The sequence below is a fragment of the Athene cunicularia genome (assembly GCF_003259725.1).
Source record: "Athene cunicularia isolate RWA chromosome 3 unlocalized genomic scaffold, athCun1 chr3_part1, whole genome shotgun sequence".
Taxonomy (NCBI): Eukaryota; Metazoa; Chordata; class Aves; order Strigiformes; family Strigidae; genus Athene; species Athene cunicularia.
Genome location: NW_020799097.1, coordinates 31,611,333 through 31,625,604, shown reverse-complemented (window position 1 = coordinate 31,625,604; position 14,272 = coordinate 31,611,333). Strand labels below are relative to the sequence as shown.

At 35.7% G+C, this 14,272-nt stretch overlaps 1 protein-coding gene across 1 annotated transcript in view; it reads right to left on the bottom strand.

Annotated features, from left to right (window-relative positions):
• Positions 1–14,272, bottom strand: part of ADGRB3 (adhesion G protein-coupled receptor B3) — a 477,442-nt gene that overhangs the window by 33,074 nt on the left and 430,096 nt on the right. Inside the window, exons 19-24 of the mRNA XM_026844073.1 lie at positions 12,350–12,500; positions 11,713–11,782; positions 7,113–7,179; positions 4,840–4,925; positions 1,277–1,375; positions 771–942 (exon numbers count right to left, since the gene is read on the bottom strand). Of these exons, the coding sequence (XP_026699874.1) occupies positions 771–942; positions 1,277–1,375; positions 4,840–4,925; positions 7,113–7,179; positions 11,713–11,782; positions 12,350–12,500 (645 nt within the window). The remainder of the gene's footprint in view (positions 1–770; positions 943–1,276; positions 1,376–4,839; positions 4,926–7,112; positions 7,180–11,712; positions 11,783–12,349; positions 12,501–14,272) is intronic.

Below are 14,272 nucleotides of genomic sequence, written 5' to 3'. Positions count from 1 at the left end.
ACAGTGCCACCACCACAGATCTGCCAGCAAAGCTGTTGTGTTACTGTTCTCAAACCTATCTCAATAAAAATGTAGGGCTAGTTAGAAGGTTAGATAGGTTAGAGAAGCTGTCACCACAGCCAGATTAAAGAGCACTTGTGTGGTAGCTTTGACATCAGTTTTCAGTGGTGACAAATTCTGTGGTGGGTGGCCCTGAGCTGTGAAGAGCAGGCTGCAGTACGAGCTTTTTCTTGCTGCTCTCAAAGCACTCATCTATCTTAATCCTCACTGTCTCCATAACTTAAGTATGTTACCTTAAGTATGTGCCTGAGTTTGTAGAACTGAAAGGGTAGATCTTCACCAATGTAACACCTCAGCTCCTTGTGTCCTCTTTCAGGGACAGTACAAGCAGAAATAGTTTTGTGTTTGAATCAGTTTTAGAGACTGTAAAAATCTATATTTTTTGGTCCTCGGGAAAAGGGCATTCATATTAGCATTTCCCTATACTCACAATATTGAGAAAGCCTAACACTTAAACTGAATTTGGGACTGATCAAAAGCCACCTTTGATTAAGTGGGTACAGTTTTATATTGAAACTGACATTCTACACTTGGTATTAACCAATCTTCCTCCTCTCTCTCTTTCACTTGTTCCTCTACATTTCACCATATAATATTTTTCTCCTTCTATGAAATACATTTCAGCAGAGCAAGCTGTATATAACATTAAAGAGCAGTTGGGATATTAACAGGAGCACACTCCTTTAGAAAACTGGGAAGCCATTCCTCACCTCCCTTCGGAGAATACAATGGACCATGACAATAACAAAGCCTTGTAATGAATCAAATACTGCAAAAAGTATCTGAAATAATATTGATCTTTTGTCTGTCATGGCCAGAACTGCAGACATCCAAGTCAGGGCTAGAAGTGGCAACACCACACAGGAACTCCAAAGGGATGCCCTATCGAAAAAAAAGAGAGAAGCAGCATTGTAATATTCTAAAAAGAGATTAAAAGATTACTATTAAAATAAAACATATTTAAGGATGGCACTTTATCAAGTTAACTTGAAAATCACAGACAAGAATGTAACAGTGTCGTACTTTATGTTCTAAAGAACATCCTGTATTCAGTTAATAAAGAGTTGCTTTTTTTTTTTTTTTTTTTGTTAAAAAGTATTTAAACGTGCTCAGCACTATATACAGTGTTAGCAAACACAGTTGTCATCATCAAACTATTGTCTCACATGCACTGTATAAGATTTGTAACAAGAAGATGTAAATGATCAGGACTAACATGGCATTACTGGCGGTGGTGGCTGACAAAGCTGTTGTTGAAACTACTCCACACTTGGCACATTTGAGCGTCAAACCGCTATGAGGCTCACTCATCTGACTGCAAACAAACAGAACACCCACAAAAAGAACAAAATATTGAATTGTCACCAAAAAACGTTGCTACTGAAATTTAGCTTTTAAATATGACGTCATGCAGAAAAAGTAAGTAGACTTATTCAGGATGAATGCTCTATGTTGTGGCAAAACTGCACTTTGAATTTTACATTATTGTTAGCTTTAAATGTTAATGTTATGGGGCTTAATTTCATGCAGACTCTATTTCTTCTCTTTAAGCTAAAAAAAGGCCCCAAATGTCCAGTGATCAAAACTGCTCAGTACACTCAAATAAACGTAAGCACGTGCTAGGATAGACACACAAAGTGAAATCCCTCTATTCAGACCTGTTAAAAAACTGTTGCAGCTCAAATTGCTTGAGAAAGAGTATAAGACATTTAAAGGAGAAGTATGAAGTACGTACAGTTACAGAGCATTAATAGGGAAAGAAACCTGTAAAATGTATTCAAGCATCAAATCAGTACGGGAATACTGTATAGTCAGATTTGTACTAGTGATCTGAATGGCCCACTAACATCTGAAGTGATTTTATTCATGCCACATGAAGGTCTGAATACAGGGCTTGAAATGTATGGAATCTGATGAAATAAATATCAGTTTGTACTAAAAAAAGGGTGACCTGTTTTGCATTTTAATAAAACACAGTACACAAGCATTAAGCTGAAAGCATTTCGTATGGACAATTGTACCTCGGCACCTGTCAGAAGAGTTAAAGGGCAAAACCTGGAATTTAAATTTTCTTTTACATACAGCATGCATTCAAATTCCTGAGTCAACTGAATAAAGACTTTTGATATTCCTTTTCTTTCTGGTGTCAGAATCAGAAATAACCACAGCTGACTGAGATGCCACAGGAAGGATGCTTTACCTATTCCTAGCTGGAAAGTGGAACATGGTAAAGATAGGTACACACCAGTTTTTTTCCCAGTTCTTTCAACCAATGGAACTCCTTTTTATTTCCAAACCCAACATTCAGAAGATTTTTAGCATACTGCCCAAAACAACATTGAACTCTAGTGGTTTCCATTTTGATTAAAAAAATGATGATTTTCCATAAAAAAGTTCAGTATATTTTCCATAAAAATGCAGTTATTTTCCATAAGAAAACAGTGAGAACCATGACCTTGTATAAGGTGTTTGTGGGGTATGAAAAGAACTCAGTGAAGCCACATCAGTTTACACCAGTTAAAGATCTACATTAATGAATGAATTAGAAAAATGCCTTGGGTAAGCTTAAACTAAGCTTGGGAAAATACTTCATGACTTTGGCAATATTTCAAAGCTGCCAGACTGGATTATTCTCTTTGCCTCTATAGATCTGTTCTGGATCTTGCAAATAATAATAGACCTTGTTGTGTATACAAAACAAATATAATCTTTCTGTCTGGGCATATATCTATGCTATCCCTTATGGCAGGAAATGATGGAGATCCACCAAAACAACAGCTTTTTTTTTTTTTTTTTTTTCCACTTGTTGATTCTCCATATGCTTATTAAGGTCGTAAAAGGCATATTGACTAGCATATTTTACCCCGTTCAATGCTTTAATTCATACATAAATGATTTCTACAGCTGAACCTTTGACTGAACTTTTGACAGGTATGAGTTTGCCAGAAAGAATGAAGTTGGCTTCCTGAGCATGGCTGGCAAGAGATACTTGAGAAATGAGTGACAATCCCCTTTTTAGTGGAGGTCAAATGCTACACCAATTTCTATGCACCAAAGAATGACTCAAGACCCATCATCTGCTAAGTAGTATCAAGGAATGCTGTTGCCAAACCACTATCTCATACTATCACAAAAGTTAAGACTGTTTCTCATTAGGGTATCTACATGCTTTTCCAGAATAGTTGGATTGTTTCTGATAGAATAATTTTTAGTTCTTTATCCATTTATTTTTAATTAAAATACCTTTTTACTATGTTGCACAATTAGGAAGCAAGTTGTTTGTTTCATCAGGAAAGTATGCTATGAGCAAACAGACAGATTTCTATACCCTGCAATTGAGTAGCTGCAAAAAGAAGTGCAGTTAAAATCTAAGCTTGGATATCCTTAGAAAATGTACAAAGCCAAACCTATGGCTGCTCCAACTCCTTAAATCACTGGAATTAGGCCAGATGTGAATTTGAATTGTTGATTACTAAGTTATTACTACTCTTGAAATAATTTGGGTAGTTCTGTAATATTCTAGATTTCATCAGTGTTATTACACAGTAAAGAATGTTGACTGAGCAATGTAGACAAAAGTAAGGTTAAGAAATCAGTACTTTCTAGTGAAAAAGGAGGAAAAGAGAAGGAATAAACCAAAAGTTTTCAGTACGCAGTTGTCAGAATGATGGTGAGAGAGTTGAAAACCAGAAAGAATTAATTGAATTAATATTAAATGAAAATCACACAGCTGAAGTATTTATCATAAATCTGCTCATCTAACCAATGAATTGAACTTATTAGGAATGCTACTGTTAGTGAAATGGTAAAATAATTCAAAGTGAAGCTGTAATAAATTTACCCATAGCAGTAATGCACACCAAAATGAAGATATCAATGCTTATCATTGCTAGAAATGCAGATATTTGTGGTGTGAACTACTAGCTGGGCCAAAAGATAATACTAGAACATATAGCTGCAAAAAATGGTTACTCAAAGTTTAAATATACATTCATAAGCATTAAGAAGGTGATGATGCACTTGAGAAGGTGAAATATTTTTCTCGGAATGAATCTAGGTTTGCTGCTCAGCACTTCAAATCATCGTCACCCACTGAAAAAGTTTCTGATACCACCACTGTCTTAATCCTTTCATCTCATGATAACAAACAGAATTTGAATGTAAACGCAAGTAAATAATCAACAACACAATTTACATTTACTTTTTTTCTTGTTTAGGTTTTAAACCATGGGTTTTTTACTTTGAAATCCTGTTGCACTAATTTAGAACACATATCTATGTAGATATAGATGTAAGAACAAAGGCAAATTCTTCACATAGTCAGAATGGCAGAATAACGTTGACTTCAGTAAAGGATATATTGCTGTAAAATATACTTTATAACAGTTTACACAAATTAGTAACATTTAGTAATTAAATTTGACAGCTAGACAAAAATAATCAGTTCCTTCAGCACACACAGTTCATAAAACTCTTTTCCTAAGTGCAACAACTTTACATGTGTGACAATCTTGTGAAATCTCTGCTCAGATTTGTTTAATCCTCATTTGTATTAACTTAATACTGTTGTACTTGTGTTTTATTATGTTTAGTTTGTATAGTTGCATTCCCTCAGGATAATGCAACGGCAGTTTTGGAGATGAATGGAATCTGTTAGACACACTGTTACACTGATATAAAAGTTCAAAGCACAATCAAAAGCATTTTTTGTGAAGATCTATGATTGAAAATTGGTGATACAATTTTAATATACTTTGAAATAACCCAGTTGCTGCTTACCCCGCTCTGTGTTTGAGCTTTTTATCTAGGATTCCATCTCTGGAAACAAGTTTATTAAATACCAAAATGCCAATCACCATATTGACCTGTCAAAAAGAAAACAAACAGTTGATCTTTCAGTTCCTGAAATAAAATATTATATCCTGTTACTTCAGAAAAAGGCTCTTACAGGACTTCAAAATGCCTCCTGTTACATTTCTGAGTATTCCTTCAGAAACTGCGTAACACTGTCCCTCAGCACACCAAAGGGCTGAATTCTCAATGGGAAATACACACACTCAACAGGCTTAGTTTTGAATCTTGAATTATGCCTGCTATCAAGTTATATGTGTACATGTCTGCTGGCCAGAAGCTTAAGTACTATAGCTTTAATATTTGCTTGGTTTTAATTGCAATTATATACCCTATTCCGGGAAAATGACTGCATTTGAGTTGTGCGCACAGGGAAGAGCTAGTCAGAGCACACGATGACCGTAACTGTGTTCCTTTTTAAACATTTATGGCCCATGTGGGTGTTCCCACTTATGCAGAACCAGCCTGTGGTTTTCTGAATCTTCCTGCAGATTAGTCACTCTATATGTCATTCACCAAAATGCCAGTCTTGAGCCTTTTTTGACTGCAATTTCCTTTTTTTTTTTTTTGTGGGCCAGGTAAATGCCCGGGGTAAGTCTGTTTAGCTGCATTAAAGTAAATGGTGTAATGATCACATACATGGGTTGAAGACCTAACGAAAAATTTCAAGTGTTTCAGCAGTCAGACTTTGGCACTTAATGGACATACTAATGGTATTTAATGGACAAGTTAATGACTGTTATTATCCATTTGTATTCTTGAACTGAACTCTATGAACCGTGTCTCTACATGGCCCTGCAAAAAGGTAATACCAAGTTCTGAATCTATTAAATAAATGTTCCTTTTTTATCTATTTTTTTTTTTTTAATTAGAAAAGGGTAATCCTTTTTTTCCTTTCAAACAGATTTTTCAAGACCTGTGCCAAAATACCTAATTGTTGCCAGTCTGTCCTGCCAACTCTTTTCAGCTTTTCTTATCATCACTTTATTTTCAGCATTTACATTTTTCAGCTGATGTTATACAATTCTTTTGCTTCATACACTTAGGCTTAAGTGGCTGCATGGAACAGCTCCTTCCACAGCTACTAGCTAATGGTAGGGCAAACTGCGACTGTGAACTTCAAGCATCTCTGAACAAAGCTTGCCAATTACACAGAGAACATAGAGTTCCATGTGAAAATTATGACTGGCTTTTTGTAAACATCCTTGGCTCCTCTATCATGACAGGGACTGTGAGTTGTACAAAAGGATCCTGGCTTGACTCCAGGCAATGATGAGACAAACTCCATGGGAGTAGTAAACATCCATTTCATGAAAATCTGTGTAGCTAAATGGCTGTATCTTTGATGACTACTAAGAGTGATTCCCTTTTGCAAGGGAAAATCAGAAATAACCGGTGTTGATAGAGCTACCTTAGTATAAAATTGGTGGAGCAGAATGAAGAATTAGATTCAAAATCTGTAAGGTAAAAATGCTAAACAAATTACTGTAAAAAATCCATACAGACTGCAGAGCAGATGACTGATAGCCAATGGCAGATACAGGGTGCAATTCATCCTACCCTGAAGTAGACACCTGAAATGCTTCTAACGGTTTAAGCTCTAAATGTGTGTATCTTTGTCCACTGACAATGAAACATGGCTGGGATAACCAGCTCAGATGCAGAAATCCACACTGCAGATGTCTACAATTAGGCAAAGTGAAACCTACACCTAAATGCATTTTGAGACTTGTAGAAGATTAATACACAAATGAGTAACATTTCTCAGCTATGATAATTTTTTTCTTTGCCTTCAAAAGCAGTAGCCATGGAGAACTTGCTGGCTGGTTCCACTCCTTCTGTTGCTTTTGCTGGCACAGCAATACACTGCCAAGCAGCACTCTATCAAGACTGTCACTGAACTTCACAAGGCAGTGACAATTGCATTGATGCTACTGATGGTAACTCAGTGATGCCTGTAACAAGTTTTCTGTGCCACTAATCAGTACATTATCCTTTCACAGCTTACTGTGTAAACATGGAGAGATAACTGGTATAAAGAAGTAATGCAATTAAATGAATCATGGATTCAAAATACTGAAGGTATGTTAAACAATACTGAGCTCAGTATTTGCCGCAAAATGTAATGCTAAGCTTTTAAAATTTAAATAGCACATTACATCATTTCATATGAAAATACTGGGAATTATATTAATGTTTACCAAGACAACAGCAGCTGCAGGTCCAACGAAAGCATAAAGTAGCCCTCCTTCAAGAGACAACCAACAGCTGGAAAGAACAATAGAGAAGAACTAACAAATTAAAAATAAGTATAATGCATTGCCAAGAAACCATTAATAATTACTACAGCATGAGATTCTTCTTGTGTGTGTTCAATGCTACATATAGATATTCACATGCACACACAAAAGAAGAATTACTTTGCTGATACGATGATATGAAGATATGAAGAGTTGAAAGTTATTTCCATGACCAATTTTTAATGTTTCAAAAGTTGTAATGTGAACTATACATATACTGAAATGCCTAAAATGTATTAAGAGCACAATAGAAAATAAGTTTGCAAATCTTTATTGAATCTTCTCTAACCATTTATGATGAGTTAACTGAACAGGACTTGCCAGGTAGGTATCTAGCAGCATTTCCACTTACAGTGTCTCAAGGTCAAGTACTTGTAACATGGAACTTTAAAAAAACAGGTTTCTACATATCTTCTCTTGTCATATGGTAATTGCTGTTAGAATTGGGTCTTATAGATAATATTCCAATGGAAGAAAAATCATGTATGACCTAACTGTTCTGTATTCTATAGAATATTTTGCAAACAGCTTAAATGTATATTTTAAGGCATCTGAAAACTGTATTTTCTGGTGAGCTACTAATCTTGCAGAGTTTGTCATATTGCATCAGGGCTTTCACTGAAAACCATCAGATTTCCAAACACAGAGCGCTTACAGAATCAAATTCTAAATATTTGATACACCATAATGTAAAGCTTTCCATTATCTGCAAAAGATCAGGAGCTTCACACACTGAAGTAAATGCAGCTGTGCTGTTTTCCCAGTGATTACACATTCAAAGTACTGCATGTTTATTTGAATACATGATCACACCTACATATAAGAAAACTCAAGTATATGCATTCAAATAATTTACTTGGATCTGATATCCAGAAACATTCACATCACTTGGATCTGACATCCAGAAACATTCACATCAGAATCATACATATCTTCTTTACTTTCCAGTACCAGTTTTGCACTTTTGAAGACCAAGTAACTTAAATAGAAGCACATCATAATATTAATGGTCTGTCAGGGCTGGAATTCTAACTGCAAAGAATTAAAGTGTTTCCTGTTGCAATGAAGTCATTTAAAATCTGCCACATGAACCCAACTGCATCAGTGTGCTAAATTCTGGAATGATAAATTGATGTAAATAGTTCATATCTGCTTCACAGCTAAAAAGGCAATACATGTCAGGCTAGTCTACATCTCACCTCAAAAAACAACTGCAATGATAATGTTCAATTTATTTTCGTAATGTCAAAGAAAAATGCTTTCAAAATTTTCTGCAATTTATCCTACTATTTTTCCCAGTTCTGAGAAGGGGGGAATGTATTCACAGTGCATTTCCCTACCACTATGAACTTTTAAATTTAGTGAAGATGACCACTGTGTGTAACTAGGACATGCAATTAAATTGTTTATGTTTATTGGGAGATGGAAACATCAATTCATAAAAATTGTTGATGTATTTTACTTGAAACATAATTTCAGTTACCTGTGCTGAAAATAAGGGTCAAAAAGTGGTTTTTTTTGTTTGTTTGTTGTTTTTTTTTGTTTTGTTTTTGTTTTCAATAAAAAGAAAACAGTTTCTACTACGAAAAACTTTAAGACCAAGGGAGAAATTTTTATTCCCTTTCCCATGCCCTGAAGCAAAAAGGCTGTACAAAAGACCAGCTTCCATTTAGAGGCAGAGCTGGAAAAAAATGTAGAAGTTGTCCTCTTTTCTTTACACAATCTGAATTTTCAGCAATCTGATTTTCAACAATGTGTGACGTTACTAATTCAATGTATTCCGTACATTCCACTTGAAGAATCTGATATACATTTTTTCCAAATTTTTTCCATTGAAGACTCTGAAGGCAGATTCTCAGGTGTCTTCTTATACCATAAGGCAATTGTTGTCATTTTTTTACTAATTTTTCCTTCTTCTTTTTCTTTGCTCTAATAGCTTTTATCTATGGTTTATAGTTGTTTTTATTTTGTTGCCCTGTTCTGTCTTCCTTCTCCCTGATCCCTACATGGCAGAAAGCCATATAACTTGATTAGTATTAAGAGCGTCCACTGGTGGTTTTATGGGTCCATGTTATATGATCATAAAATTCTGCTGAGTGATGATGTATCTGTGTCCTGTACATTTTGTGAGTTGTTTGATGTTCTCCACGAGAAAGGTTCCTTCTCTTAGGATAGCATGACTATGACAGAACTTTAACTTTTGCTGATATAATGAATTCCTGGAATACCTACTCATTAATATATAGCACTGTATGTAAACATGAGTAGGTCACATAGATTTATTAGCTGTAACTTTTAGCAGTGGTGCTTTCATACCTCTGATCATCTGAAGAAAGGTAAAAACATATTTATTTTTCTCACAGAAGTAGTTGGAAAAATAACCAAGCTTTCAGACACACAAATCTCTTCCACATATCCTGAAATATCTAAAAACTTGTCACTGTGTTTTTTGATTATTTTTAGGAAATCCCTTCAGCTTCTATATCTATATGAGTACAAATGTCTGTGTGAAATATTTTTCACATGCAGTTTTAAATGTACAGTAATATGATTATTTAATAATTGGGACTGAAAGAAAAAGATAGAAATGAGAGACTTTTGGTCACAGAACTGACCAAAACTTATGCAACGTCTTTAGTGATGGAGAAGGAGCAGGACAGGAGCTCTGCTTTTATATCACCCAATAGTTGTTATGGGACACAATTCTTTTGAGTGGGACAGCACATCATCTGGTGATGGAGGACAAATCTCATTTCCTTGCATTCCCCATTCTCCTTATGTAATTCTGATATCAAATACCAAGAAAATGTATTTGCAAATAAAATGGCTGCATTATGGTTCAATTTGTCCCTTGTACACCTTCTTTTGTGCTTTTGTCCCACAGTAGCATGTTAGTTGAATTTGGATTCTGGGAGAGGAGCTGTTATATGCACAGTGCTCTATTTTACTTTACAGGTTGGCCTTAATGAATGATTTGTTGCTTTGTCTGAATATTTCAGTACACCCTCTTTTAAAAATGCATTCAGCCCAGGAAGGAAGCAGGAAGCAACACTAACTAAAGCAAGTAGTCACACATTAATAATTTCAGTCGAGTAAATGCAATGGGATTGATCCTGCAAGGAACAGAGCTACATCCCCAATGGGGTCTGGACACTGTAATCTTGTGATTTGTAATTCTCACAGCCTAAATGGTTCTCCAGTCCTGGTTCAAGGACTAAATAATGAAAAAGCCAGCAACATGAGTAGATAATAGTTAGAAAAAAATGTCAGAGGAGTGGGTCCTCAATATAATTCCCAAAAGATGGCTAACCATTGTTTCACTAATGATTGCCAGCTAGCTATGTGCAAGTTAAGCACTTAAGTAAGCCATTCCCCATTAAAAAATATAAGACGCATGCTGTCACATTTTAAGCTAAAGACCTCAGAGGTTAGAGATGGTATTCAGGAGGAGATTTGGTTTTGAATCGTTACCCACCCAGATCTGGGATGAGGGTTTGAAGCTTTCCCCATCATATGCCAAGATGGTTGGACACACAGGGCAGGGAGGGGGAATCCTGATCTCACTCGGTGATGATGCTAAGGACAATAATTAAATATTCATTGAAGCGAGGACCTGACCTAACTCATTCACATCTCTGATGAATGCCCTCATTACGAGGCTACAGAGTCATATTTCCTCTCCTTCTGTCCAGATGCATACTAAATTTCTTAGACAACATGAGGAGAGCTCCAAACAGAATGACTGAAGGAAACTCACTCTTGCATATATAACGTCTCAATAGTTAGAACACTCTGCTGGCAGGAGGGACACTCAGGCCAAGCCTCTCCAGCAGGAGACAACCAAAGGGCAGCCTCACTGCGGAGTGAAATTTTCAGGGGGCTAATTATGCACTGAAACAGTCAGGTGGCTAAACAGGAAATTATTAATAAAATGTAAATGAAGTATACACATCTCCTCCTTGCTGTCTCTCAAGTACAGCCCAGTCCAGGAAATGGTCTGGATCAGGTACTCCAGGAGAGAGGGGATGAATGGGAAAGCTATTCTGAGATTTCTGTGGGGCTTTGGCTCCAAGCAGCTCAGGGGCATTAAAGCTGAGGTACATGCTTGGTGGGCAGAAACATGGGTGCCAAAGACACTCCTGCCAGTAGTTTTAGACATGTTTAGAAGTTGGCAAATACTAGCCATTACATTTAATATTCTTTATGGTAAATGTATTTAAATGTTAGGTGTCTAAATGGACCTAACCCTCAGTGTTTCTAAAAGGCTTGCTACTTCAAGAAACCTCACAAGAAATCCAGGATCCCTGGTGCTTTACTGAGCTCAGTCCAAGACTGGCATATGGTTTTCTCTTTGTCCTTTTGTAGACCACTCAGTGACTCTTAGGGCAGTTCCAAGTGTGAATAGATACCTGTAGAGCCTTTAGACTATGCTATGTAGTTCCTGATGGGTATGACAGTCTTGTTAATTAAAACCATATTTTATCATTTCAGATTGACTTACTAGTGGGCTGTTCCATATCCTTTTGTCTTGGTAAAGCCTATTGATATTGCAACCACTAGTGCTGGTAAACCTGAAAAAAACCAAACCAGTAATAACCATTAGATGCTGAGTAAAATATTGCTATTCTGCCTGGACAAAAAATGACAGAGCAAGCTAGTGCAAAATGGCCAATTTTACATGGAACGAATCATTTAATAAAACACAGTGCTATTGCAGGATTTGTTTTTCTGAAGCACTGTTAGGGAGGAGAACACTGTTTTCTGCCCACGGTGTACCACTTTGATGTAGCTAAATTACTGGTACATTTGACAGGTCTTAAAGTGAACTAGGAAGAGGCTCTATGAATATTCAGTGAATGTTTTTTCTTGTTTTATTTTGATTTCTTCATACTACACTACTTTGCTGAAAATCTTCTAAAATTTTGTTAAAACACATTTATAAAAGAATGCTAAAATATACCCCAGCATAGTTTGAGCTTGAGATAAAGTGGAAAGGCTCCTAACCTAGTTTTCTTTTTAGTAATGTGATGTCTACTATCTTTCAGGTTTACTAAAGAAAATGATTATATTCTTGACATTGTCTCTGCATTAAATGTTTCATTTCAATGATTCTGAGGAAATGACTTTTACAGACTTACCCCATCCAAGGCACAGGAAACGCTTCCTTATGAGCCGTGTCCTAATTTTTCCAGTAACAGCCATATATGACTGCCACGCTTCTGTCAAAACCCAACAGAATGAAGCTAAGAAGAAGAAGTGTAAAAATGCGGTGGTTGTGGTGCAGATGCCCTGCAGGGAGCAAAGAGAAGCTCATGCTGAATACTCATTTCTCTCTTCAATTCAAAGAGTTGTCATATTCTATCATCTTAACCTTTATACTTAGCATCAACTCCCCCTTTACGATGTGGTGGCCACAAGAAGAGAGAAAAAGACAGAGGGGTGTCTCTGGGGATTAGGCAGAAGTTTTGACTTTTCCCAAACACTGAGTGCTTAGCAGGGACAAAGAACACAAAATAAATCATGCAACCAGATTTTTCTCTACACATTTACTTTGACCAGGGAACCATCATAAGGCCATTGTCGTAAACAAGTTACAAAATTACTGATTATAAAATCTCACAAAGCTGAATAAGGAAAATGTGGGGACAAAAATGTTCCTAATTGTCAGTTACGTTTTCCTTTCCTCCATGCAGAAAGATCCTGACTGTAAATCTGAATTTGAGGCAATAGATTGATTTATTTGATTTCTTATTTGACCTATTGGAATATACTGCTGGAGATCTTTTTAGTCACGTTTAAGTATCATAACCCTAACAATTACCCTGGATATTATTTTTATGGCTGTCAGTCATCTGAAAAGGAGCTTTATTTTGTCACTGTAATTAAACTTCACATTGTGGCTCATTATATAAATGAGCTTCTTCACATAAATTGTGATCTACTCTCCGCTGTGCTCCCTAAGAAGCCTGTTGAAGGCTACAAAATGCAGCGTCCATTGTACCCCAGAACCAAATCTACACCAGTAAAGTTAAGAATATCCTTATCACAATTTATCAAAATTTGAAGTGTCAAAATTATATCAAGGTAAAAAAATAATTCACATCCTCAATATTAACAATGCAAGATCATACTTGAGAAATGTAGATATTGTTTTGATGATTATTTCTTTTTTTTTTTTTTTTTTTTTTTTTTTTTAACTATAATCCCAGTCCAGCAAACTATTTAGGGAGCAAATATGCAAGTTCCTAATTATATATACATGGTTGTATATACCGTTACTGGTAACTGCAAAAATTGGTGAATAAGCTGTATATGACATCATGCATGTTTTCTAGTTGATTTTATTTTTCTAATTGCTTTCAGGTCTTTTTGTTTTGAATTTTCTATTGTGTTAATTTTCTCAAATTCTTATCTGAAATCAGCTGTGTTGGTACACTCCAATAGTTATCTGAAATACATAGCTGATAGCTGATATCAGCTGATATTAGAATTAGCTGCTATCAACCTTCGAAGTTATGCACTCGAACAGTCAAAACTTAATGATTTCCTGCTATGAATTTACAGATGTGACGAACACCTTGTTTTCTAATCCTGGGTCAAATTGTCTATTTAAATCGGGGGGAAAGGGGTTCTATATAGTTATATGCAAAATAACTGTTGTTTATTTTTAAAAAGCGAGGAATGTAAACTGGAAAAAAACAGCAGATCCTGAAAATGCGCTAGTCATTTCATCCTAGATTTTGCCATTAATTCCTATGTTTAAATGTCCCTAAAGTATGTGGATTCATAAAATGCATCCTGTTAAAGCCTGACTGGTAGCAGTATTTTCTGTATATAAAAAATAAATACTTATTTAAAATGAAAGTTATGCAGTGAAACACACAATAAAATAAGAGAAAATACAGAAAATAAGAGAAAATACAGAAATGTCCTTTCTTTTACTAGCTGGCTCATATGTTATGAATTCCCATTATGCAGCTTTAATTTGGTTTCCTATCAATATTTTAGTAAAAGCTAGCATATTCTGTTGGAATGAGAATTTGACACTAAAATGTCTTTTG